Source organism: Microcaecilia unicolor, chromosome 3 (assembly GCF_901765095.1).
Source record: "Microcaecilia unicolor chromosome 3, aMicUni1.1, whole genome shotgun sequence".
Taxonomy (NCBI): domain Eukaryota; kingdom Metazoa; phylum Chordata; class Amphibia; order Gymnophiona; family Siphonopidae; genus Microcaecilia; species Microcaecilia unicolor.
Window position 1 is genome coordinate 42,582,152 of NC_044033.1, and position 24,072 is coordinate 42,606,223.

Below are 24,072 nucleotides of genomic sequence, written 5' to 3' on the forward strand. Positions count from 1 at the left end.
CTCTCGATTGAGCATCTAGTCCCAGCATCACATTAAGACTTTCCCAGGATTCCAGGGTCAGTGAAGTAGAAGGCAAGGAATTGACATAATGAAGAATTTGAAAATAAGCAAACGCATCTCTATGGTCCAAGTCAAATTCTTCACATAATGTTTCAAAAGACTTGATAGCTCCTCGCTCTGACACTATATGAAATAAATAATGGATCCCACGAGAGGCCCACTTATGAAAAGCAGGGGAGATGCTACCTACTGGGAATCCCAGGTTATGGGAAGCAAAGGAGAAACCTCTCTGTTCAAATTGTGAAATTTACATAACCAACGCCACGCCTGGCGTAACGGTTGGAAAATAAAATTATAGGGTCCTAATGAGGTTAATTTGGCTTGTTTTTGTGTATTTTAACCTTGGACATTTTTTGTTTGTAAATGGCCCTAAAAGAAAGATGCACTGAGCACAAAAAGGTCTAAACTAGGACAACTTTTGTATCAAAAAGATAGATGTTTTTATGGTTTGAAAATGACCTTATCTGGCACTGCATTTTTGGATGTTTTTTGCAAAATGTCCAAAATTGGATTTGGACATCATATCGAAAATGCTCTTTAAATCTGTTATAAGCTATCTTATATAGAAACAAAGAAAAATGAAGGCAAATGAAGACCATATATGGTCTATCCAGTTTGGCCATCCATTCCATTTACTATCTCTTTCTCACCCTTAGAGAACTATGTATTTGTCCCAAGCTTTCTTGAATTCAGATAGTTTTCATCTCTGCCAGCTTCATCGGGAGATTGAGATTGTGACATCTTGAGCTATAACATGTTATATATAGCAGTGATTCTCACATCCAGCCAGTCATGTTTTCAGGATATCCACAATGAACAGGCATGGGATAGATTTGCATGCAAAGGAGACAGTGCCTGCCAATCTCTCTCACGCATACTCATTGTGGATATGCTGAAATCCTGAGTGGCTGGGTGTGCCCTGAAGACTGGGTTGAGAACCACTGATGTATAGTATATGCTTTTCTGTTGTGCAATTTGAATAAATTAATTTGCTAAAACTGAATTGTTTCCACGAAGAAGGAAAGAAAGAAAAATACAGAGACATATTTTAGGTTTTCCCTGTAATTACTCCTACATTTGCTGTGAAGTGAGATTTGATACCAAAATAAATTTGGACCTTCTCTTGCCCATTAATTTTTTTTAAAAAGCTGCATAGGCTCTGTTTTACAGAAAATTATCTGGGAAAACAATATTTGTTGCCACCTCTTAGAACTACTGAATTTTTAGAGAGTGTAAGTGGTGAATGGAATGTTAAAATGCAGCTGAAAGTTTATATTGTACTTCAAAGGTGTTTAAAAAAAAATACATTTCTATACCCAACTGGTCATTTATCATAAAAAAGTAGACTATGGTGCATTAATAGGAATCAATTACATATTCCTTTTCATTTATGAACATTCAATTTTCGTGTGCCAATGGAGATGATCGTTTACAGGAGAATACAACAAAAATGCGTAAGGAACAAAGAAGAGGGCTGTGGATGAGAAGTAAATAACAGGAAGATCATACGAGATTAATGGGGGAAAAACACAGGAGGTACTATAACTAGTCATGCTTTGTATTTTAAGCAAATATGGTGCTGGAAAAGAACTTAAAAAAGCAAAACTACAAATCTTTGAAGACATTCCTCTTCAACATAGCCTACAAAAACAATCCTTGATGAATCATACTACTCCATACATCACCCAAACGCTATAAACACTTCGACACGACCTTACCCACTATCTTCTAATTAACTCCTCTTTTACTTCCAATTCATTACCGACTGTATCTAACACTATGTAACGATCATACCAAATTAACACCCTGTAAGCCACATTGAGCCTGCAAAAAGGTGGGATAATGTGGGGTACAAATGCAATAAATAAATAAAAATAAATAAAAAACACAAAATTTTCACTATGTAAATAGACCAAATAAAAACAGCTGTTACAAACAATCCATTTATTGTGTTTTAAAATAAACTAGGTACACAATTGAAGTAACAGTTTTGGCACTATGCTATACAGTGGCTACATCTGTGTTCTGACACTTAGTAAATACTGTCCTATGAACACTGCTGTGCTTTAAGTCTGTATAGAATCATTTGCTCAGCAGGTATTAAAAAATAAATGTACTGTAGTGCTCCTGCAAGGAAGACTGTACACATTGCATGAAGGCTGTAATGCTCCAAATTGCGATTTATTTCAATATACAAGGTACCCTGCATTCCATAAACTTGTCACATCAGAAAATGTGATCTTAGTATTCAGAGATGAGCACAAAACGCGCTGTATTAAAATCTGACATCTGTAATCAGACATACTAATGGGATAAATGAAAAAAAAAAACCAACAAAAAAAATCCATCTTTCAAAAGGAACAAAAGTTTTTCGTTAAAGAAAATAATTTAAGAACACAAATATAATGGTATTTCATTAGGTATAAAGCCATAACCACTAGAGTACTATGAACATCTAACTGAGCATTTTTACAAATTCAGCTCACAATGGTGTTTATATGTAAAAGGTTGCAATTTGTACAATGTCTTGCTAATGCAATATCTCTACAGTTTATACAGTCTTTAATATCTATGTAACACATAGAAAACATGTCAAATACCAGTTATTATCAATCTTTAAGCTATGTTGCAGGCAAAAAAAGACAAAAAAATCCCATCAAAATTTCACAGAATCTGCAGTTTCCCATTCAGTTTTTCTCTTTTTAAACACTTTGAGCGAATGAGAATCAGGCACAAATCAGCAATTTATAGCTATGTATCATTTCTATTCTTTTGAATCCAAAATTTTGCTTCAATGAAAATCTTCAGGTTTATAGTCTACGTAGATTAACTTCCATATAGGCAGGAAGATACCCTGTCTAAAAGTTTTTATTTCTAAGAGAATTTTGAAACTCCTGCACAAAAGGAAGGTAACTCCAAATTCTTGGCTTTTTCTATGGCATCTGAAACAAATATATTAAAAAAAAATGGTAAGTTATAAAAATAAGTGTTGAATATGACAGTGCTGCTAAATACTACTAGTGGGGTACAGCACCATGCACACCATACATACCTCTAACAGGTATTCTCTGAGGACAAGCAGGCTGACTGTTCTCACGATTGGGGTCATCGTCCTCGACGGCCCAGGAGATCGGCAAATCTTTAAGCAAAACAAAATTCCTTCGAGAACGCTCCGGCGCGCAGGCAGAGCGTACTGCGCATGCGCGAATGGCTTCCCGCCCGCGGCGCGAGTGTGCCCTCCTCAGTTTAATAAAAAGCAAAACAGAGAACTAGAACAACTCCAAAGGGGAGGAGGGTGGGTTTGTGAGAACAATCAACCTGCTGTCCTCGGAGTATACCTGTTATAGGTATGTATCTTCACTTTCTCCGAGGACAAGCAGGCTGCTTGTTCTCACGATTGGGGTATCCCTAGCCCCCAGGCTCACTCAAAACAATGAACAGAGATTGATCTGAAAAGAAACATAACTAAGTGACAGTGCGGAGAACTACTCTGTTATGATGAAACTTGATATAAGGTGCATGCACTACCAGGGCTTGGAGCTCACTGACTCTACGAGCTGAAGTAACAGCCACCAAGAAAATGACCTTCCAGGTCAAGTACTTCAGATGGCAGGAATTCAGTGGCTCAAAAGGAGATTTCATCAGCTGTGTGAGAATGACGTTGAGATCCCATGACACTGGTGGAGGTTTAACAGGGGGCTTTGACAAAAGCAAACCTCACATGGAGCGAACAACTAAAGGCTGTCCAGACATAGGCTTACCTTCTACACGTTGATAAGCACTAATTGCACTAAGGTGAACTCTTACGGAGTTGGTCTTGAGACCAGATTCTGATAAGTGTAGAAGGTATTCAAGCAGGGTCCGTGTAGGACAAGAAAAAGGATCTAGGGCCTTGCTGTCACACCAGACGGCAAACCTCCTCCATTTGAAAGAATAACACTTTTTTGTGGAATCTTTCCTGGAAGCAAGTAAGACTCGGGAGACACCCTCTGAAAGACCTAAAGAGGCAACTTCTAAGCTCTCAACATCCAGGCCGTGAGAGCCAGAGACTGGCAGTTGGGATGTAGAAGCGACCACTCGTTTTGGGTGATGAGGGTTGGAAAACACTCCAATTTCCACAGTTCTTCAAAGGACAACTCCAGAAGAGGAGGAAACTAGATCTGATGAGGCCAGAAGGGAGCAACCAGAATCATGGTTCCACGATTTTGCTTGAGTTTCAGCAAAGTCTTCCCTACTAGAGGTAAGGGAGGAAACGCATACAGAAGGCCTGTCCCCCAATGAAGGAGAAAAGCATCTGACACCAGTCTGTTGTGGGCCTGAAGTCTGGAACAGAATTGAGGGACTTTGTGATTGATCTGAGTGGCAAAAAGATCCACCAAGGGGGTGCCCCATGCTCGGAAGATCTTGAGGACAACACCTATGTTGAGCGACCACTTGTGAAGTTGCATAACCTTGCTCAACCTGTCGGCCAGACTGTTTTTTACGCCTGTCAGATACATGGCTTGGAGAAACATGCCATGACGGCATGCCCAAAGCCACATCCGAACGGCATCCTGACACAGAGGGCGAGATCCAGTGCCCCCCTGCTTGTTGGTGTAATACATAGCAACCTGATTGTCTGAATCAATATGATGTGGTTGGACAGCTGGTCTCTGAAAGCCTTTAGAGCATTCCAGATCACTCGTAATTCCAGGAGGTTGATCTGAAGACCCTTTTCCTGAAAGGACCAAGCCCCTTGAGTGTGAAGTTCATCTACATGAGCTCCCCACCCCAGGAGGGATGCATCCGTCATCAGCACTTTTTGTTGCTGAGGAATTTGGAATGGACGTCCCGAAGGTCGATCCCGGGGGCCTGCATAGCAGTAGGCCTCGAGACAGGTGGAGACCTACTCGATGCCTCACTGCTCCCAGCGCGATAAGGTCGTTCGGCAGCTATTACCTGCGCTCTCGAAGACCATGCTTCCCTCGACATCGACGTTGCTGACTTCGGTACCGATGCCGAAGGACCAGACCGATCCGCAAAAAGTTTTTCACGTTGAGCATCCCGAGACACTAGGGTCCGTTTTTTCATTAAAGAGCACAGCTTACAAGTAGCTGGCAAATGATCAGGCCCAAGGCATTTGAGACACCACGCATGGGGGTCGGTACCCGAGATGGTCCGGTTGCACCGAGTACAATGCATAAAGCCGCTGGGTGTCCTCGATGACATGGATGGAAAAACGGCAGCTGCGAAATTAAAGGACTCGATTGTGCCAATTAAAAAAGGCACAAAAAAGAAAATAAAAACCGGCTGAGCAGCCTAAAAGCCGGCCGCGACGAAAAAAGAAGGAAACAAACTCAGTGGAAAAAACTAAGAAAATAAGGGAAAACTAAATGTTTTTTTTTTTTTTTTTAAATATTTATGAAAACACAAAAACGAAGAAAAAGGAAAAATGGAAGCGGTTAACGCTAGACGAAGTCTCCTGGGCCCAAAATGAGCACAGCGGAATACCGTGTCACTCAATACGCGGATGAAAAAAAACGGAGGGCACGCTCGAGCTGCGGGAAGCCGCTCGCGCATGCGCTCTGCCCGCGCACCGGAGTGTTCTTGAAGGAATTTTGTTTTGCTTAAAGATTTGCCGATCTCCTAGGCCGTCGCGGACAACGACCCCAATCGTGAGAACAAGCATCCTGCTTGTCCTCGGAGAACATTAATTAGGTCCACAATAAATGACATAGTATTATACAGCTATTACTGGGAATGTGCATTCATTAGTGCACCACTCTAAAATTTAGTGCATGTTTAAAAAAAAAATGTTTTACACACAAATGTATGAAACAAACTGAAATAAATGCCTCAAAATTGGAGGGGAAGGAGGGTCTGTAAACCAGTGTTTCCCAAGTCGGTCCTGGAGTACCCCCTTGCCAGTCAAGTTTTCAAGATATCCACAATGAATATGCACGAGATCGATTTGCATAGACTGCCTCTATTGTACGCAAATCTTTTTCATGCATATTCATTATGAATATCATGAAAACCTGACTGGCAAGGGGGTAATCCAGGACCGACTTGGGAAACACTGCTATAAACAACCCAAAATAAAAAGTGTTTTCTGTGCATGTCCTTAGCTGTTACCCATACATTTATTAACAACAATAGGTTGTCACCCTATTACACCCTTAGGTGTCTGATTTCGCTTAGTCTTTGGTTTTGGCTTCAACAGGCACTTACATAAAATAAATAACAGAATACTACTAATATATCCTCTTCAGCTATATTATTAAAGCATCTCTCCCATTTTATCATTAACAACAAAGGATAAAGAGGCACCCAGGAATGAAAGAAAGAGCCTTATTTACAAAAGAAACACACATTTTTTTCAACTTCTGAAACACATTACACCTCCTGCTGGTTGCTCAATTTACATCTGCCAATAAAAGCAACCTGAGTAATAAAATTAGCACCAGAATATCATAGGGACAATTTTCTGCTCCTACCAAAGTACAGCCTATGAAGTCACAGGGACAAACCTCTTATGAGCATATATACAGAGACCAACAAAGAGAAGAAATGGGATGTAAGAACAGCTGAAAAAACAGTATGCTCCTGGGCACCTCTTGTCCCTTTCTTTTAAGAAAAAACATGGATTATTTATTATGTAAGATGCTTCAATGGTATGTTAAAGCTTCTATATGTGAGAGATTTTCAAAGAAAGAAAAAATTCCATTAAAAAAAATAACAGCTGCTATCTGTCATTAAAGTCAGATCCTGAAGTGAAACATTTTGTATGAACTGCAAAAATGTACATTTATCCCAATACAAACAAAACGAACTACAACTTGGCAGTGTTACCATTTGCAGATCACAAATGCCTTACCAATTTATGCATAATAGCATGGAGAAACAAGAAGATCTGTAAGAACAAGCAACTGGTCATCTGTGAACTGCTGTTTGTGCTCCTGCCAGTTATCATGATGTGTCCTTCGGAAATTGGATAGCGTTTTCTTCACAGTCATCTGTACAAAAACAATTTAATGTGACTTTTGAAACCCACAAATGACAATGTTTGTATACATGTCATTCCAATATGGTGAACAAAATTTGCTCCTGAAACTCAGTGTTCATGTAGATTTCTAACAAATTAAGCAATTATTTCACTTAAAATAAGTGAAAAATCCATTATATTAAACATTTTCTTCTATAAAATTCAATTTATTTCATGTAAGCTCAAGGAGAAATTAGGTCTTTTCTGATTAATTTTCTGTCCATTAGTCCTTCCCACTATCACAGAACCTGTGGAATAGTTGTGTCTATCAACCAGCAGGTGGAGATACAGACTGAGAAATCTCTCTCCTGGCATCAGCCCAACTCGACAAAGAAAACAGAACAGGAACCCTGGCATATCCGTGTGACTGCGAAACACAGTGAAGGTGACAAAAAAGTGGAAGCTAGATGATGTCCAAAACAAAAGAAGTTTATTAAAACATCCAATGACTCAACAAGAGCCGTGTTTCGGTCACAAAGGCCTGCCTCGGGAGTCTTCTGTCTGGATGTCTCAGCACGCTAGCTCTCCAAATGAAACAACATATAACAACACCCCTAGTATAACATAAGATGTCTCTCAATCAAGTACTGTCTTGTACCTGGCGCCAAAATAGTAAAACCTTGCCAAGGGTGCAGTAGGGCATCGATCCCCACTGAGCCCAGTTTTTTCCAACGTTAAAGAACTTGGGCACTTTGGCATTCCTATTTATCACCATTCAGTCCAGAAGCGGGGAACCCCATTGGTCCACTATCAGCTGAAAATCCTGGCTGGATAGTTCTCATTATCCCAGGTCCAAGCAGTTCCTGCTGAGAAAGTCTGCCTCCACATTCAAGGACCCAGTGATGTGAGCTGCTGACAAGCAGAGAAGATTTATCTCTGCCCAAATCATGAAGGAGGCCACCTCCACTGCCATCAGAAGGCTGCAGATCCCACTTTTTTTTTTTTTATATAAGCCACCGCCGTAGCATTGTCGGAGCAAACTTGGACCAGGGCTTCTGTCAGAAAGGAAGCAAAGTCACATAAGGCATTCCACAGTGCACAGAGCGCCAAGCGATTTATTGGCCACCGAGTCTCCTGTTCCATCCAGGTACCCTATGCCAAATGGGACTTGTAATGAGTTCCCCGACCCAATTTACTGGTGTCAATTGTCACCACCTCCTATTGTGTTATCAGGAAGGGAGCTCCAACGGTCAAATTCCTGGATGACAACCACCATTCATATTCCATCTGGCAAACAGCATCCAAGGAAGATGAAAGTCATACTTGTGACACCAGCTGAGAAGAAATTCCTTTAATGGCCGTATATGAGCCCTTGCCCATGGCACCATTTCCATCTCTGCATCACTGACCCCAGAAACTGGATATAGTCCCAGACCATGGGCCTGCTTTGGCTGAGTAGAAGATGAATCTGTTGAACCAGCTTTGATCTCCTGCACTCCATGAGGAAGATCCTCTCTCGTGCTGTGTCGAATAGAACGTACAGATACCCCAGCATCTGTGATGGAGGTAGCCTGCTCTTCTCAAAATTGATCACCCAACAACTGCAGAAGGCGAACAACTTTGTCTGTTGCGCCACGCTGTCTGAATAGGATGACGCACGGGTGAACTTAGATTCCATGGAGCCGAAGGAAGAACATCACCACCACCATTGGGTGCTCTAGTTGACTGAGAGGAGAGCTTCCTGTCTGCACAAAAGGAAGACTGGAGTGCCTGATCATATTGCTGATGACCAGGCCTGTACCGTCTGGGCACTGAAATCGAGAGCCTCCCGAAGACAGAGGCTTTTGGCTTATCCTCCGGCAACCGCTGTGGCTTAGTTCCCCCCCCCCCCGCCCCCACGTTTGATGATGCATCCGCTGCCCAATGCTGCAACCAGAGTTGCTGACGTGCCGTGACAGTCAAGCCAACCCTGCTTCCAGCTGGGTATTATGGTACCTGTCTTGTGTTGTCAACTGCTGATGCCAGTTCAGGCATGCTCTTGCCATGAACGAGATGCACATTATCACTTGAAGGCCCGAAGCGGCCATTTCAGATGCTTGTTTTAGTGAGCTTTCTAGCTTCCTATTGTGTAGGTCTTTTAGGGCAATGCCCTCCTTCCACTGGCAAAGCGGTCTTTTTAGTCACTGCTGTAACCATGGAGCCCCACACTAGGAAGTTGCAATTTATCTTTCTCCTCCAGAACTAATAGGCAAAGGCGAGCCATGGCTTGTCCCATTCTCAGCCTCGTATCCAGTGAGACCCATCTCTGTAATCAGGTCCTAAATGTCTGGATGCATCAGGAAGGTCTTAGAAGGACCTCTAAGCCTTCTCATGATCCAAGAACCTGGGAACTCCCAATTCCAAAGCAGAAGGCTCCGCAATGGAAAGCACCACAAGTGCCTCAGATATAAGACTACTGAGTTCTTCTTTATGAAACAACCTCAGTACTTTCGGATCACCACCCTCCTCAGGATGGCTCCTCTGAATAGACTGAGGCCACATTAGGTAAGGAGGGAGACACAGCGATATACCTCTAGGAGTGTGCAGATGAGGCTAAACAATATCACTTAGAAGCCAGAGAGGTAGCAGGGCGATAAACTGAAGCACTCTGCAGCAACTGACTGTCCCTGCTTCAGTAAATAGGTCTGGTGTAAGAGCAATGTAAACTCTGGAGAAAACAAAGATCCTGATGCAGCTGAATGCTCTTTCGGGCCCCGAGGATGTAAAATGGTGGCTGTGCTCTGCACATATCAGCCAGAGGCTGTTCCTCACTGCCCATTGGCCCCAACAAAATGGCACCCGTCCCCACGCTTTCCTGCATTAAAATGCAAGCTGGCCCTGCCGGAGAGCCCAAAGACACCAGCATTTTCAGATGCTGCACCAAATTCAAAGATGTGCTCCTGCCGACAGTTTCCTCAATGTCCCACAGGATTCCTGGCTTGCACAACATGTTCCAAGCAGTGAGTCAGGATCCCTCTCCTGCACTAAGCAGAACTTGAAGCCCTCCAAGTAGTTTTGTGTCAAACCTTAGTCGGACTTACCACTGCCAGCTGCTGCCCCCAAGCTCAAAATCTCCACAAGTCTTTCCATAGATGAGAAAGGATCAGGACTGATACTCTGTCCCATGTTACACAGGAAACAGGGAAGAGGTGAAGAGAGGGAAGAAGTAAATTTGTGTTGCACCAGAAAAAGTGATCTGAAGATCTCCAGATATGACTCTGTAGACTCAAGCCACCTGCAAAGTTCAACTGGGTACCAGGAGCAAATTAGCCACAACCAGAGGCTGAAAAGTGTGTCCATTCACCTGTTGGAGATAGAAAGTACTGAGGAGCTGGACTGGATGCCAAGAAAGATGTCTCAGTTCAATTTTCAGTTCTCTATCTACACATGCTGGTTGATGGACACAACTATCCCACAGGTTCTGGAATAGTGGGAAGCTATGTAATGGAAGTAATATTTTAAAGGGATGTTATCAGTATGTAAAACTGAAACAAACAATGAGATCTATCTCAACTGCAGAATCTGATATGGATATGTAATTTTCACTGGCATTTCCTACATTTCACTCCTCTGTTGTGAAGTCTCCTAAATTACACTTAGAAGAACACTATCTGAGGGTGACTTTGATGAATTTATCTGTTTCATTATCGACTAGTAAAAAAGGCCCGTTTCTGACACAAATGAAACGGGCGCTAGCAAGGTTTTCCTCGGAGTGTGTATGTTTGGGAGAGTGTATGTGAGAGTGACTGTTTGAGAGTCAGAGTGAAAGTGTGAGTGTGTGAGAGAGAGAGTGTGTTTGTGAGAGAGTGTGTGTGTGAGAATGAGAGTGTGTGCAAGTGTGTATGCGAGACACAGTGTGATAGAGAGTGTGTGTGTGTGCCCATCCATGCTCCTCTGTCCCCTGCCCCCTCCATTCATCCCTATCCAGCATTTTCCCTCTCTGCCTGAGGCCTGCCCTGCAATCCATATCCATCCATGGCCATCTGTCCCCTCCATTCATCCCTATCCAGCAATTCCCCTCTCCCTGAGTCCTGCCCTTCCAATCCATGCCCATCCATGCTCATCTGTCACCTGGCCCCTCCATTTTTCCCTATCCAGCATTTCCCCTCTCTGCCTGAGGCCTGCTCTGCAATCCATATCCATCCATGCCCATCTGTCCCCTCCATTCATCCCTATCCAGCAATTCCCCTCTCCCTGAGTCCTGCCCTTCCAATCCATGCCCATCCATGCTCCTCTGTCACCTGGCCCCTCCATTTTTCCCTATCCAGCATTTCCCCTCTCTGCCTGAGGCCTGCTCTGCAATCCATATCCATCCATGCCCATCTGTCCCCTCCATTCATCCCTATCCAGCAATTCCCTTCTCCCTGAGTCCTGCCCTTCCAATCCATGCCCATCCATGCTCATCTGTCACCTGGCCCCTCCATTTTTCCGTATCCAGCATTTCCCCTCTCTGCCTGAGGCCTGTCCTGCAATCCATATCCATCCATGGCCATCTGTGCCCTCCATTCATCCCTATCCAGCAATTCCCCTCTCCCTGAGTCCTGCCCTTCCAATCCATGCTCCTCTGTCACCTGGCCCCTCCATTCATCCCTATCCAGCAATTCCCCTCTCTGCCTGAGGCCTGCCCTGCAATCCATATGCATCCATGGCCATCTGTGCCCTCCATTCATCCCTATCCAGCAATTCCCCTCTCCCTGAGTCCTGCCCTTCCAATCCATGCCCATCCATGCTCATCTGTCACCTGGCCCCTCCATTTTTCCCTATCCAGCATTTCCCCTCTCTGCCTGAGGCCTGCCCTGCAATCCATATCCATCCATGGCCATCTGTCCCCTCCATTCATTCTTATCCAGCAATTCCCGTCTCCCTGAGTCCTGCCCTTCGAATCCATGGCCATCTGTCACCTGGCCCCTCCATTTTTCCCTATCCAGCAATTGCCCTCTCTCCCTGAGGCCTGCCCTGCAATCCATTTCCATCCATGCCCATCTGTCCCCTCTATTCATCCCTATCCAGCAATTTCCCTCTCTCCCTGAGTCCTGCCCTCCCAATCCATGCCCATCCATGCTCCTCTGTCCCCTGCCCCCTCCATTCATCCCTTTCCAGCAATTGCCCTCTCTTCCTGAGCCCTGCCATCCCAATCCATGCTCCTCTGTCCCCTGCCGCCTCCATTCATCCTTTTGCAGCAAGTCCCCTGTCTCCCTTTCATGACCCCCCTTGCATCCATGCTCCTCTCTCTCCCATGTCCCAGCCTGGGCCGCCCTCTTCTCCCCCCCCCCCCTTCGCATCCATGCTGTCGTTTCTCCCCTGCCCTGCCGCTCCCATTGTTGTTCTTTAGTGGCCACCCTCTTCTCTCCCCCCAACATGGTTGTTTTATTTTTTTTTTTCTTGTTTTTAAATTTACCTCCGTGCCGGTTCCGGCAGCGAAGCGTCAGGGAAGGAGGCGGCGCGCCCGACGTCTAGGTTTCCCTTCGCTGTGTTCCGCCTTCTTTTGACGTCATCCTTGACGTCAGAAGAAGGCGGAACACAGCGAAGGGAAGGCTAGACGTCGAGAGCGCCGCCTCCTTCCCTGACGCTTCGCTGCCGAGCGTTGCGATTGGTTGAGTGTCATTGCTCCGCCCTCGACGTCATCACGTTTGACGCGTGGGCGGGGCAGACACAATGCGATCTCACCCCCTTCACTTTAGAATGTTGGCTAACAGAGGCTTCATTAGAACGTTGGAGGTGCGTTTTATATAGAGAGATCAGGTAGCTTCCGATATTCAAGGTGGTGATCATGATAGAAAGCTGCACCAGTGGGAACAGCGCTGGATCCACAAACTTAAGTCTTATGAGCCTTTTGGCTTGAATGGGACTATTGAGCATTTCTAAAATTGATTGATTTTTCACTAAACACAGTTCGAGAGTCAAAAATATCAGAATTGTAAGTTCTAACTTAACGACCTATATGATTAATTGCGGATGCTGTGGAAAGTCACCCGCATATAATGTTTTTTGCTTTGATGATCTTATCACGTTCAAATTCCCTGATTGGAAGCATAAGGGACAGCATCCCTGTTATGTAGGAGTGCCATTTTGAAAGATTCCCAATGCTCAGTGTTCAAAGAATATAAAGATAGCGCTGTTTGTAAGTAATTTGGCATGGTTTTAAAATCTTGTTTTAAGTAATCATATGCTGATGCGAGTTTATTTTGTTCCAGAGTAAAAGTGAGCATCAGTTGATCCCCTGAAGAAGCCTTGTGTGAAATGGGTCCCTGTTGGGATCGTTGCTACTAATATATATGGAAACATTGTTCAAAGCTAAGTACTTTTAAATTTTTGATTGAGCACTTTCTTGCAGTGAAGAGAATGTAAAACTGCACATTTGCACTTGATGAATTTGTATGGATTTTTAGAGTGGTTTATGACCGATGATTACTCTGTCATTCGGTGGCAATGAGAAGATAGTTTGAAGACTAACCAATAGTCACGATTTCAGAGGTCTTTTCCCTCCAATTTTTAACAGGATAATGGTTCTATTTATAGACATTTTCCACATTCATATGTTTGCTAAATGTTTAGAATAACAGCATTTATGCGCATGTGTACACATATTGCATAATTGCAAAAATTCTCACTAGATGCTCTTCAGTAAGTACCTGCTTACCTTGCATAGCATGCATTTGCAAGGGGGGTGTACACCAGGTGCTCAAACTTACATGTTTATCTGCAGCCTTATGTTGGCAAGTGCTCGTACCTAAATGTCAAGCAGGTATATAACTGGTTAGGCTAGAATTCTACAAAGGAAATTAGGCACCTGAATTCTTTTCTAGAACAGGCTTCTACCAGGTTCCCTATTAAAGAATTGCCTTCCACCTGCCCACTACATCACACTGTAGCCCTACAAAAGTGCTAAAGGGAAACCATGTCTCACGTAACTTATTGCTCTTGTCCAGCTAAATCATTCCAAGAAATAGGCAAACGTTATTTATCTTATACAAGGCACAGGAGTCTGAAAAGAACCACTGTAGAAAATATAATGAAAAACTGCTTTTGTTACCTCAATTGGTTGGGGATCATTAAGATGTGGACTGAGATCCATCAGAAGCTGTGGCATCCATGTAGGTACATCATAAGGACTTGATAAAATACAAGCACTAAGTCCGAGCACACCGGCATGTCTCTTCACCAAATCTGGAACAACATAAAAATGATGTAAGACAAAACATATCATTCGGTGCAACCAATGTGAACACCCAAGTAAGAATACCTCTATAAAGCGGCACATTACTAGAAATAAATGATTGATAATTCAGTTGGATAATTACAAAAGTTTTTAAGACTGCCATTTTTCATTCTGATTTGTAAGTGGGTGAGTGCCTATTTATCCTTTCCCAGTAAGTATGGATTTCAGTACTTTGTGAAGGCTATGCTAATCTTCATCAAAACCTACTGCGGGAAGCACTGATCAACATACAACATACTGGTGTGGCTAATGTGTCATTGGCTGTTCTGTTTCTTCCTAACACCTTGGAATATGATACTGAACATGTATTGTTCAGGCCAAAAGCAAACATGTTCATCTGAAATGTTTTCCATTTCAGAAAGTTTGAATAGCATATTTTCGTTGAAGGACCACTTTGGGAGGCTGGAAGACTCAACTGTTTCTGGTCACCTGGTACATAGATGCTATCATAAAAAACTTAAGACTACTCAATTGCAAATTCTTGCAATCTCCTTGCACAGTGATAAGAAAAAAGGAACAATATATAGGGAAATAAAAACTATCACTATCCTTCGTAGTACAGAAAATTTTCACGATAAGAATAGTTATATTGAAAATATAACACTACACTATGAGATGGGTGGCAGAGCTGGTGGTTGGGAGGCGGGGCTAGTGTGGGCAGACATATACGGTCTGTGCTGGGGCTGGTGGTTGGGAGGCGGGACTAGTGCTGGGCAGACTTATACGGTCTGTGCCGGGGCTGGTGGTTGGGCGGCGAGGATAGTGCTGGGCAGACTTATACGGTCTGTGCCAGAGCCGGTGGTGGGTGGCAGGGATAGTGCTGGGCAGACTTATACGGTCTGTGCCAGAGCTGGTGGTTGGGAGGTGGGGTTGGTGGTTGGGAGGCGGGGATAGTGCTGGGCAGACTTATACGGTCTGTGCCAGAGCCGGTGGTGGGTGGCAGGGATAGTGCTGGGCAGACTTATACGGTCTGTGCCAGAGCTGGTGGTTGGGAGGCAGGGATAGGGCTGGCCAGACTTATACGGTCTGTGCACTGAACAGGACAGTACAAATAAAAAAAAGTAGCACATATGAATTTATCTTCTTGGGCAGACTGGATGGACCGTGCAGGTCTTTTTCTGCCGTCATCTACTATGTTATGTTACTATGTTTACTTTGATACTTTCAGGATTCGATTACAAAGTTTCAAAGCTGTTGACAATCTTATCAGTGAAGTTTAATGGGATCTACAAGTATCTACTTTGATAACCCTTTGAAGAATTGCTATTGACATTGGAAGAAGTACATTGAAGAAGATTTTTTTAGCACTATTTTTGAGTGACGTTTATTTGGATTCAGATAGACATCAAAATGACCCACTCTGCTCAAGAAATGAGTATGTGTGAAAACAATAGATGTCTTATTATAAAGAAGAAAAAGCCTCAAGGAGCTCCTGACCATAAACCTAGGAATAGGCCATACCCTGGATTTCACATTTATTCTCTATGAGACTGGGAGAACTAGGCTTGGATTTGGCAGGTCTTCATTTGGAGATCTGATAGCAGGGACTACAGTTACTTCCTTTGGGATGCAGATACCTGAGAAAGCCTAACATTCATTATGAGCTCAGTTTCTTATTGAATCATAAAGGTTATTTCATTTTATTTATTAGAATGTGGTGTACAGCAAAAATAAGTCAAACATAAACAACTTACAATTACAACAGTAAAATATTCAAACAACAATACAAGTATGGCATAGAATGCTACATTACAATGTCAATACAATACATAATAAGATATTTCAATAGACAGCCTAGAGTGTAAGCATAGATGGAACATAAAGATAGAGTAACGGAAGTAAGAAAAATTAGGGGATTAATTTAAAGAAAGTTGCAAATGAGGTCAGAAAGGTGCTTAAATATTATTTTAGCTAGGGTAGGAGTGCTAACTTAAGGTCTCTTTTACCAAAACTTAGATTGCTGAGTGTCCTATTTTATAACTATGGACCATGTGGCACTTAGCACATGCTAATGTCCGTTACCGTGTGCTACGCCTTAAGAAAAAGGAGCTCCTTTATTAAGAATTTTGGACAGTTTATATGCTCGTATGTGGATGGGACGACTTTCCTATGAGGAAAGACTAAAGTGGCTAGGGCTCTTCAGCTTGGAGAAGAGTTGGCTGAGGGAAGATATGATAGAGGTCTATAAAATACTGACTGGAGTGGAACAGGTAGACATGAAGCACTTGTTTATCCTTTCCAAAAATACTAGGACTAGGGAGCATGAATTGAAGTTACTAAGTAGTAAATTTAAAACAAATCAGAGAAAATATTTATTCACTGATGTGTAATTAAACTCTGGAATTCGTTGCCAGAGAATGTGGTAAAACCAGTTAGCTTAGCAGGATTTAAAAAAGGTTTGGATAATTTCCTAAAAGTTCATATGCCATTATTAAGATGCACTTGGGAAAATCCACTGCTTATTTCTAGGATAAGCAGCGTAAAATCTGTTTTACTCTTTGGGATCTTGCCAGGTACTTGCATCCTGAATTGGCTACTGTTGGGAATAGGATACGGGGGTCGATGGATCTTCGGTCTGTCCCAGTATGGAAATGCTTATATTCTTAAGTGGAAGTTTAGGAGGATCAGATAGAAGAACCATCAACAGTGCTATAGCCACATGGAAATTCATGGCAATTTGAGTGTAAAGAATCTGTCTTTGTCCTACCATGACTGCTTCGGGTCCGGGGTGCTTCGTTTCTCCAGGGCTGCGAAGGGGTGCTGACCTCGACCCTGCAGACTCGTGGTGGTGGCGTCCTTCTGCATTCATGCACGCCCTGCCCCTGGGGAGAGTGTGTGCATGCAAGCAGCCCTGGATTGGAGTGAGGGCAGCAGGTCGGAGGAGAGGCGTGCCTGGGCATCATTGGGACTGAACGTTCTTAAGGAGACAACTCCCGCTTCCAGTGCCTTTGCAACAAGCCTGCCTTGTTTCCGGAAGCCTTGTTCCTGCAAGCCTTGGTTCCTGAAGCCTTATTCCTGCAAACCTCAGCTCCTGAAGTGTTGTTCCCGCAAGTCTGGCTCCTGAGGGCCTTGCTCCTGTGAGCCCTGTTCCTGAGAGCCCTGCTCCTGTTCCTAGTTCCTGCCAGAGCTGTATTCCCAGTTCCTGTCAAGCCAAACCTAATTCCTGGTTCCTGTCAAGCCGAGCCTTGTTCCTGGTTCCTGTCAGAGTTAAGTCTTGTCCCTGGTGCCAGTCAAGCCAAGTTCTGCTGCTGGTTTACTGCCATACAGGCTTCCATTTCCTGTCTCTCACTAAAGACCCTGAGGTAATCTGTCTGCTGCAGTACCCCAAAACACAACAATCTTCTTGGAATTCTCTAGAGAAGAATGCAGTTGAATCTTCCTCTGAGTCTGAATTACTGATAAGAAAGATACTTCTTGATTGGCAGGTGTTTCTCTTACCTTTTGCACAGTAAAGACCTGAAATGAATTGCTTTTGCATTTTTGTGAAGAATCCTTCAACTGTACTTTGGTTTGTCAGAAAGCTAGGAAATCTTTGAAAACAGTAATTATGTTGATCTGAGCAGCTGATGCAGTGTGAGAAAGAAAAAATGATGTTTCTGTAACCAGCATTTTTGGTGGAAAATAGACTGAAGTGGTGATTCCCTCTTTTTGTTGAAGGACGAAGATGTGAATGAAGGGGAGGAAAACTAGTTTCCTTTGATGGAAAGGAGCTTCCTATTGTCATTTTTATTTTGGTGGAGGCTGGTTTGAGGCATTAGTCCCAAACCAAGAAATTTTGAGTGTCCTATCAACTCCATACTGAGACTGTGGCACTCAGGTTCCACATCAGCATTTTGTTGCTGAGGTTGTGTGCCTGGAAGACATTGCCCCAGGTGTGCACCTAGTAACAGGAGGACAATTGCTGCAGCTGTAGCAGGATGTCAGAGGGCCTGCTTAATTCTCAGGTATGCCAATGAGCATGCAAATTAATGCTGCTTTAAAATAGCAGCAGTAATTTGCTGCTCAGAACTTTGCACTAACTCTCCTGTCAGTGTCTGAGCACTGATTGGCTCAGGCACTGACAGGAAAATTGACAGTTTAGTAAAAAAAAAAAAAAAAAAAAGCTGTGGCAACTTCCAACCCAATCCCCCCCCCCCCCTCAGCAAACACATCCCTGGTGTCCAGCAGCATACACCCTGGCCCCATATACCTGATGCCCCCTCCCCCAGTTTTCCCCCAACATTAAAAAAAAAAAAGTCCTGGTCGTCTAGTGGACTCCCTGGCCCCTTCTCTAACAGTCTCTCTCCTCCACCGCCCCCAACAAATTCCTCCCAAAAAATCCCTGGTGTCTACTGGCACCCTGACACGTCCCTCCACTCCCCCCCCCCAAGTCCCTCCAAAACATTCCTGGTATCTAGTGGCACCCCAACCCCTCCCTCCCTCAAATCTATCCCAAAAAATCTGTGTATCTAGTGGCACCCCAACCACTCCCCCAGCCTCCTCCAAGGCACCTAGATCCCCTTTCCTCAAAAGAGGCAGGAATGATGCCTACTCGCTCCTGACTCCGGGCACTGTCATCTTCAAAATGGTGGCACCCAGCCCCACACAGTGCATCCTGGGATGCAGTAGGTGGGGCCTGTCTGCTGTATAATAGATAGCACTGACCCTACAGGTTTACTCTGCTCCAGGGTCTTCCCACTCATTTACCAAAACAGTCAGGGTAACAGATAAAATACGTCAGGAAAAAAAAAGCTCTCTTTCAACTGGAAGGGACATGTGATACTAATATTCATATTCTAGAATTTCTATGCAGGAACTATGATCTGTTACCTGCACAAGGAATGGTATCCACCACTGCGCCTAGGTCTCGCTTTCTTTTTTTAGGTAGTCGAGTCTTGCAGAGCTGTTCAAAGTAGATCTGCATAGGGTTGTCCATTGTTAGGAAGTTACACTGCAACAGACCACTCAAGGTAGTAGCAGCCATTTCTCTCACCTGAGAACACACATACACAAAAAAAAATAACAACAAATCATTAAAGGATGTATGCATTGCTAGCAACAAGATATTCTGCATCATTATTACCCTTTATTTCATTCTATAGCTTCTTGCTTCTCATGTGCTCAAAAAGATCCCGTATTAAGTTTCAGCTGAGAAGGTCAACAAGTCAATAAAACCTGTCTAGCCTCCAAGGGACAAGGGTGCATTTGTGTAATTGAGAAAACTGCTTGAGGGCAGGTGTAACTGTCTGTGCCTGCAAGGTAAGCATTATTTCTGCCCAGGCCGAACATATTCCACGTACCAAAAAAGTTGGGCGGAAAACCAAACGACAGCCAGTGTGGTTAAAAAGTTAGGTAAAGGAGGCTTATTGGAGCTAAAAAGGAATCCTTCAGAAAATGGAAGAAGGAACCGAATGAGGAAAATAAGAAGCAGCATAACGAATGTCAAGCCAGATGCAAAGCGCTGATAAGAAAGGCAAAGAGGGATTTTGAAAGAAAGATAGCGTTAGAGGCGAAAACCAATAGTAAAAATTTTTTTAGATACATTAAAAGCAGGAAACTGGCAAAAGAATCGGTTGGCCCACTGGATGACCGGGGGTGTAAAAGGGGCGATCAAGGAAGACAAAGAAATATTAGAAAAACGAAATGAGTTCTTTGCTTCGGTCTTCACCGAGGAAGATTTGGACAGGTTACCGGTGCCGGACAGGGTATTCGAAGCTGAAGAGTCGGAAAAACTTATTGAAATATCTGTAAATCTGGAAGACGTAATGGAGCAGTTCTGCAAACTGAAGAGTAGCAAATCTCCTGGACTGGATGGTATTCACCCTAGGGTACTGATAGAACTAAAAAATGAGCTGGCAGAGCTACTGTTAGTGATTTGTAATTTATCCTTAAAATCGAGCGTGATACCGGAAGATTTGAGGGTGGCCAATGTAACGCCGATATTTAAAAAAGGTTCCAGAGACCTGGGAAATTATAGACCGGTGAGTCTGACGTCGGTGCCGGGGCAAAATGGTAGAGACTATTATCAAGAACAAAATTACAGAGCACATTCAAAAGCATGGACTAATGGGACAAAGTCAACATGGATTTAGTGAAGGGAAGTCTTGCCTCACCAATCTGCTGCATTTCTTTGAAGGGGTAAACAAACATGTGGAAAAAGGTGAGCCAGTTGATATTGTGTATCTGGATTTTAAGAAGGCGTTTGATAAGGTCCCTCATGAAAGACTACAGAGGAAATTAGAGGGACATTGGATCAGAGGCAGTGACTTACTGTGGATTAAAAACTGGTTGAAAGATAGGAAACAGAGAGTAAGATTAAAAGGTCAATATTCACAATGGAGAAGGGTAGTTAGCAGGGTCCCTCAGGGATCGGTGCTGGGACCTCTGCTTTTTAACATATTCATAAATGACCTAGAGATGGGGGTAACTAGTGAGGTAATCAAATTTGCCTCTGACACAAAGTTATTCAAAGTAGTCAAATCGCGGGAAGATTGTGAAAAACTACAAGAGGACCTTACGAGACTGGGGGACTGGGCGTCTAAATGGCAGAGACGTTTAATGTGAACAAGTGCAAAGTGATGCATGTGGGAAAGAGGAACCCAAATTATAACTACGTCATGCAAGGTTCAGCGTTGGGAGTCACGGACAGAGACAGGGATCTAGGTGTCATCATTGATGATACATTGAAAACTTCTGCTCAATGTGCTGCTGTGGCTAGGAAAGCAAATAGAATGTTGGGTATCATTAGGAAAGGGATTGAAAACAAAAATAAGGATATTATTCTGCCATTGTATCGCTCCATGGTGCGACCGCACCTCGAGTAGTGTGTTCAATTCTGGTCGCCGCACCTCAAAAAAGACATAGTGGAATTGGAAAAGGTACAGAGAAGGGCGACAAAAATGGGGCTGGGACTCTTCAGCCTGGAGAAAAGGCAGCTAAGGGGAGATATGATAGAGGTCTATAAGATAATGAGTGGAATGGAGTGGAATGGAACGGGTCGATGTGGAGTGTCTGTTTACGCTTTCCAAAAATACTAGGACAAGGGGGTATGCGATGACGCTGCAGTGTGGTAAATTTAAAACGAATCGGAGGAAATTTTTGTTCACTTAACATGAAGTTAAACACTGGAATTCGCTGCTGGAAAAGGTGGTTAAGGCGGTTAACTTAGCGGACTTCAAAAAAGGGTTGGACGGCTTCTTAGAGGAAAAAGTCATAGAATGTTATTGAATGGACGAGGGAATAATACAGTATTTCTAGGATGGGCGGGACAAATTGCTTGTTCTTTTGGCCGCTGTCGGTGACAGGGTGCTGGGCTCGATGGACCCCTGGTCTGTCCCAGCATGGCAATGCTTATGTACTTATGTACCTACTTGCATCTTTATACTAAGTGCCCTGTTATATAATCACCTTTAAACTGTAAGCTAATTAATGCAGGGACATTGCTGCATCATTTAAATAGCTTTGTACATTAAGTAGTTTGTACAATGATAACACTTTGTAAGTACTAAACATTTTTAGGAAGCCATTGCTCTAATCACAAGAAATATTACATTGAGTTACTATCACAGCAAAATTTGATGAAGACTGATCCTCAGTGTCAAAAACATACTTTATTTAATTTGAGCTCTGCCTTCTAAATAAATCCAAAAATATATGTCAAATTGAAATCTTTGATATGTCATTGTATATGCTGCATACTTTCTCTTGGAGAGCTATATTTTTATAGGAGACTACGTGTTACATTGCTGAATACCTAATTCTAGTTTTTTTCTTAATTCAACATTGCTTTCTTTCTGAATTCATTTATTTCTCATGACTGAAGACTATACAGGTAGCATAACTCTTGACTTAATTTACATACTGTACAAGAGGCACTTCTTAACACCAACATTTATTAACAGAACATAAACATCATAGAACACTGGAGAAAAAGACTTGAATATTTGTTAGGCAACATTACAACCTTCTGTTAACATTATTCTGAATTTAATAGTGAAAAAGGTCATGCTTTCTGTGGAGCTTGGGCAGGACAGCAGAGGAGTGGCCAAGTGGTGGACTATGGTCCCGGGGAACTGAGTTCGATTCCCACTTCAGGCACAGGCAGCTCCTTGTGACTCTGGGCAAGTCACTTAACCCTCCATTGCCCCATGTAAGCCGCATTGAGCCTGCCATGAGTGGGAAAGCGCGGGGTACAAATGTAACAAAAAAAAAAAAAACTGAGCTGGTGCATCTATGCAAAGAGGAGTTATTTACCAACAGTATGCTAGAGGGCTACAAAAACACTTTTGTTTCTGGCCGAAACCAAATCCGTGGCCAAATTTGCCACTCGGTTTTAGCCAGAACAGGAACTGAAGCCTCCCCGGGTCTTTCTTTGCTTTAAACAGTCTGGTGTTCTAGTGGTTTCTTCTGGGCAAGAGCGCTCCCCCCCCCCCCCCCCCCCCCCCAGTCACTTTTGCCCCTGCAGGTTCCTCAGCCAAAATGGCTGCCAAGACTGCCACGGGAGGTCCCGGGAGCCATTTGAGATTGGAAGCAACATAAATAGAAGCAATCTCCAGTCAATCCTGCTTGTGGCTGCCAAAACCTCTCATGCAGTCTTGCGAGGCTACCGCAGGAGGTTCCAGCAGCCACTTGGATTGGAAGCATCATAAGCAGGAGCGACTGGAGATTGGAAGCAGAATAAACAGAAGCAATCTCCAGTTGCTGATTCCAATCCAAAAATGGCTGCAGGGTTCTCCTGCGACAGTCTCACGAGGCTGCCATGGGTAGTCCCGGCAGCTATTTTGGATGAGGATCGCTCTTGCCCAGAAGCCACCAGACCACAGGCTGTCTGAAGGTAGGCCCGGGGAGGATGGCTGGCTGGTCCAAGAAGACCCACCCTCTTCAGGAGGTTATGGCAGTTGAGAGAGATGGGGGAATGGAGAATTTCAGGGTTTTCAAATCCAGATCTCGGGTTGGTTTCCGTGCCAAAATTAGAAGGTTAAATTCAGTCAGCCTCTACAATATGCACTAATGCCGTTAACATGAGATGTGTTATTTGTATATACTGTGTGCTAGTTGTCAATGACACTGTTAATGAGAACATTAATCTAAAACACTGTCTCCCACCTCTGATCTCATCCAATCAATCAGGAACCAAGGTACAAGTTTTATTACTAGAGATCTACAAACAATGCTATCATTACCAGAAGGTGCACGATAACATGCAAACACTTTGTAAAACTGAGTAATCTAAGGGAATACTGAAAACACAGAACAGAACAATGTCATAACGAACGTGCACAAACAATGAAATACGTTAGAAAGTAATCAACTTTTTAAAACAATGCCAGTTAAACACATTTCCTAATTAAGTACATATTGTTACATTACCAAATGTAGACAGACATGCTCTTCAAGTCAGAGTACAAATAGCTACCACCACAATGCATGTGATGTAGCACATTACTATGAATTATATCCTTGAACATAATGTTCTGAAGCTTCAAAAAGCAGTAAGTGTAACTGCAAGTGCTCTACTAATTAAACACAGTAACTCTGCAATAAGCTCTTGAGAGTTTGCATTTCCACAGCACATTATTAAAATGTGGTCTACTAGGAAGTGAAAAAACCACGCCAGTATTGTCACTGGCAATTTGTGAGTCTCCAAGAGACCAGACTATTAAGTGAAACATGAAGTGCTAATGTAAATCCCAGAACGGGAAGACGTTTGGCTGTGAAATGAGCGGGCTCACAAGGGAGCTAGTCATTTACATCTCTGTTCACTGAATTAAATCTCATTTTAAATACTGTCAATTTAATAACCATATTAATC

At 43.3% G+C, this 24,072-nt stretch overlaps 1 protein-coding gene across 2 annotated transcripts in view; it reads right to left on the reverse strand.

Moving 5' to 3' along the window:
• Positions 1 to 1,989: 1,989 nt before the first annotated feature.
• Positions 1,990 to 24,072, reverse strand: part of PSME4 (proteasome activator subunit 4) — a 363,943-nt gene continuing 341,860 nt past the window's right edge. For both annotated transcript variants that reach the window (XM_030195844.1, XM_030195843.1), the window contains 4 exons: positions 19,092 to 19,254; positions 14,097 to 14,230; positions 6,917 to 7,055; positions 1,990 to 3,002 (listed from right to left, as the gene is read on the reverse strand). In XM_030195844.1, the coding sequence (XP_030051704.1) occupies positions 6,921 to 7,055; positions 14,097 to 14,230; positions 19,092 to 19,254 (432 nt within the window). In that variant the 3' untranslated portion in view covers positions 1,990 to 3,002; positions 6,917 to 6,920. The remainder of the gene's footprint in view (positions 3,003 to 6,916; positions 7,056 to 14,096; positions 14,231 to 19,091; positions 19,255 to 24,072) is intronic.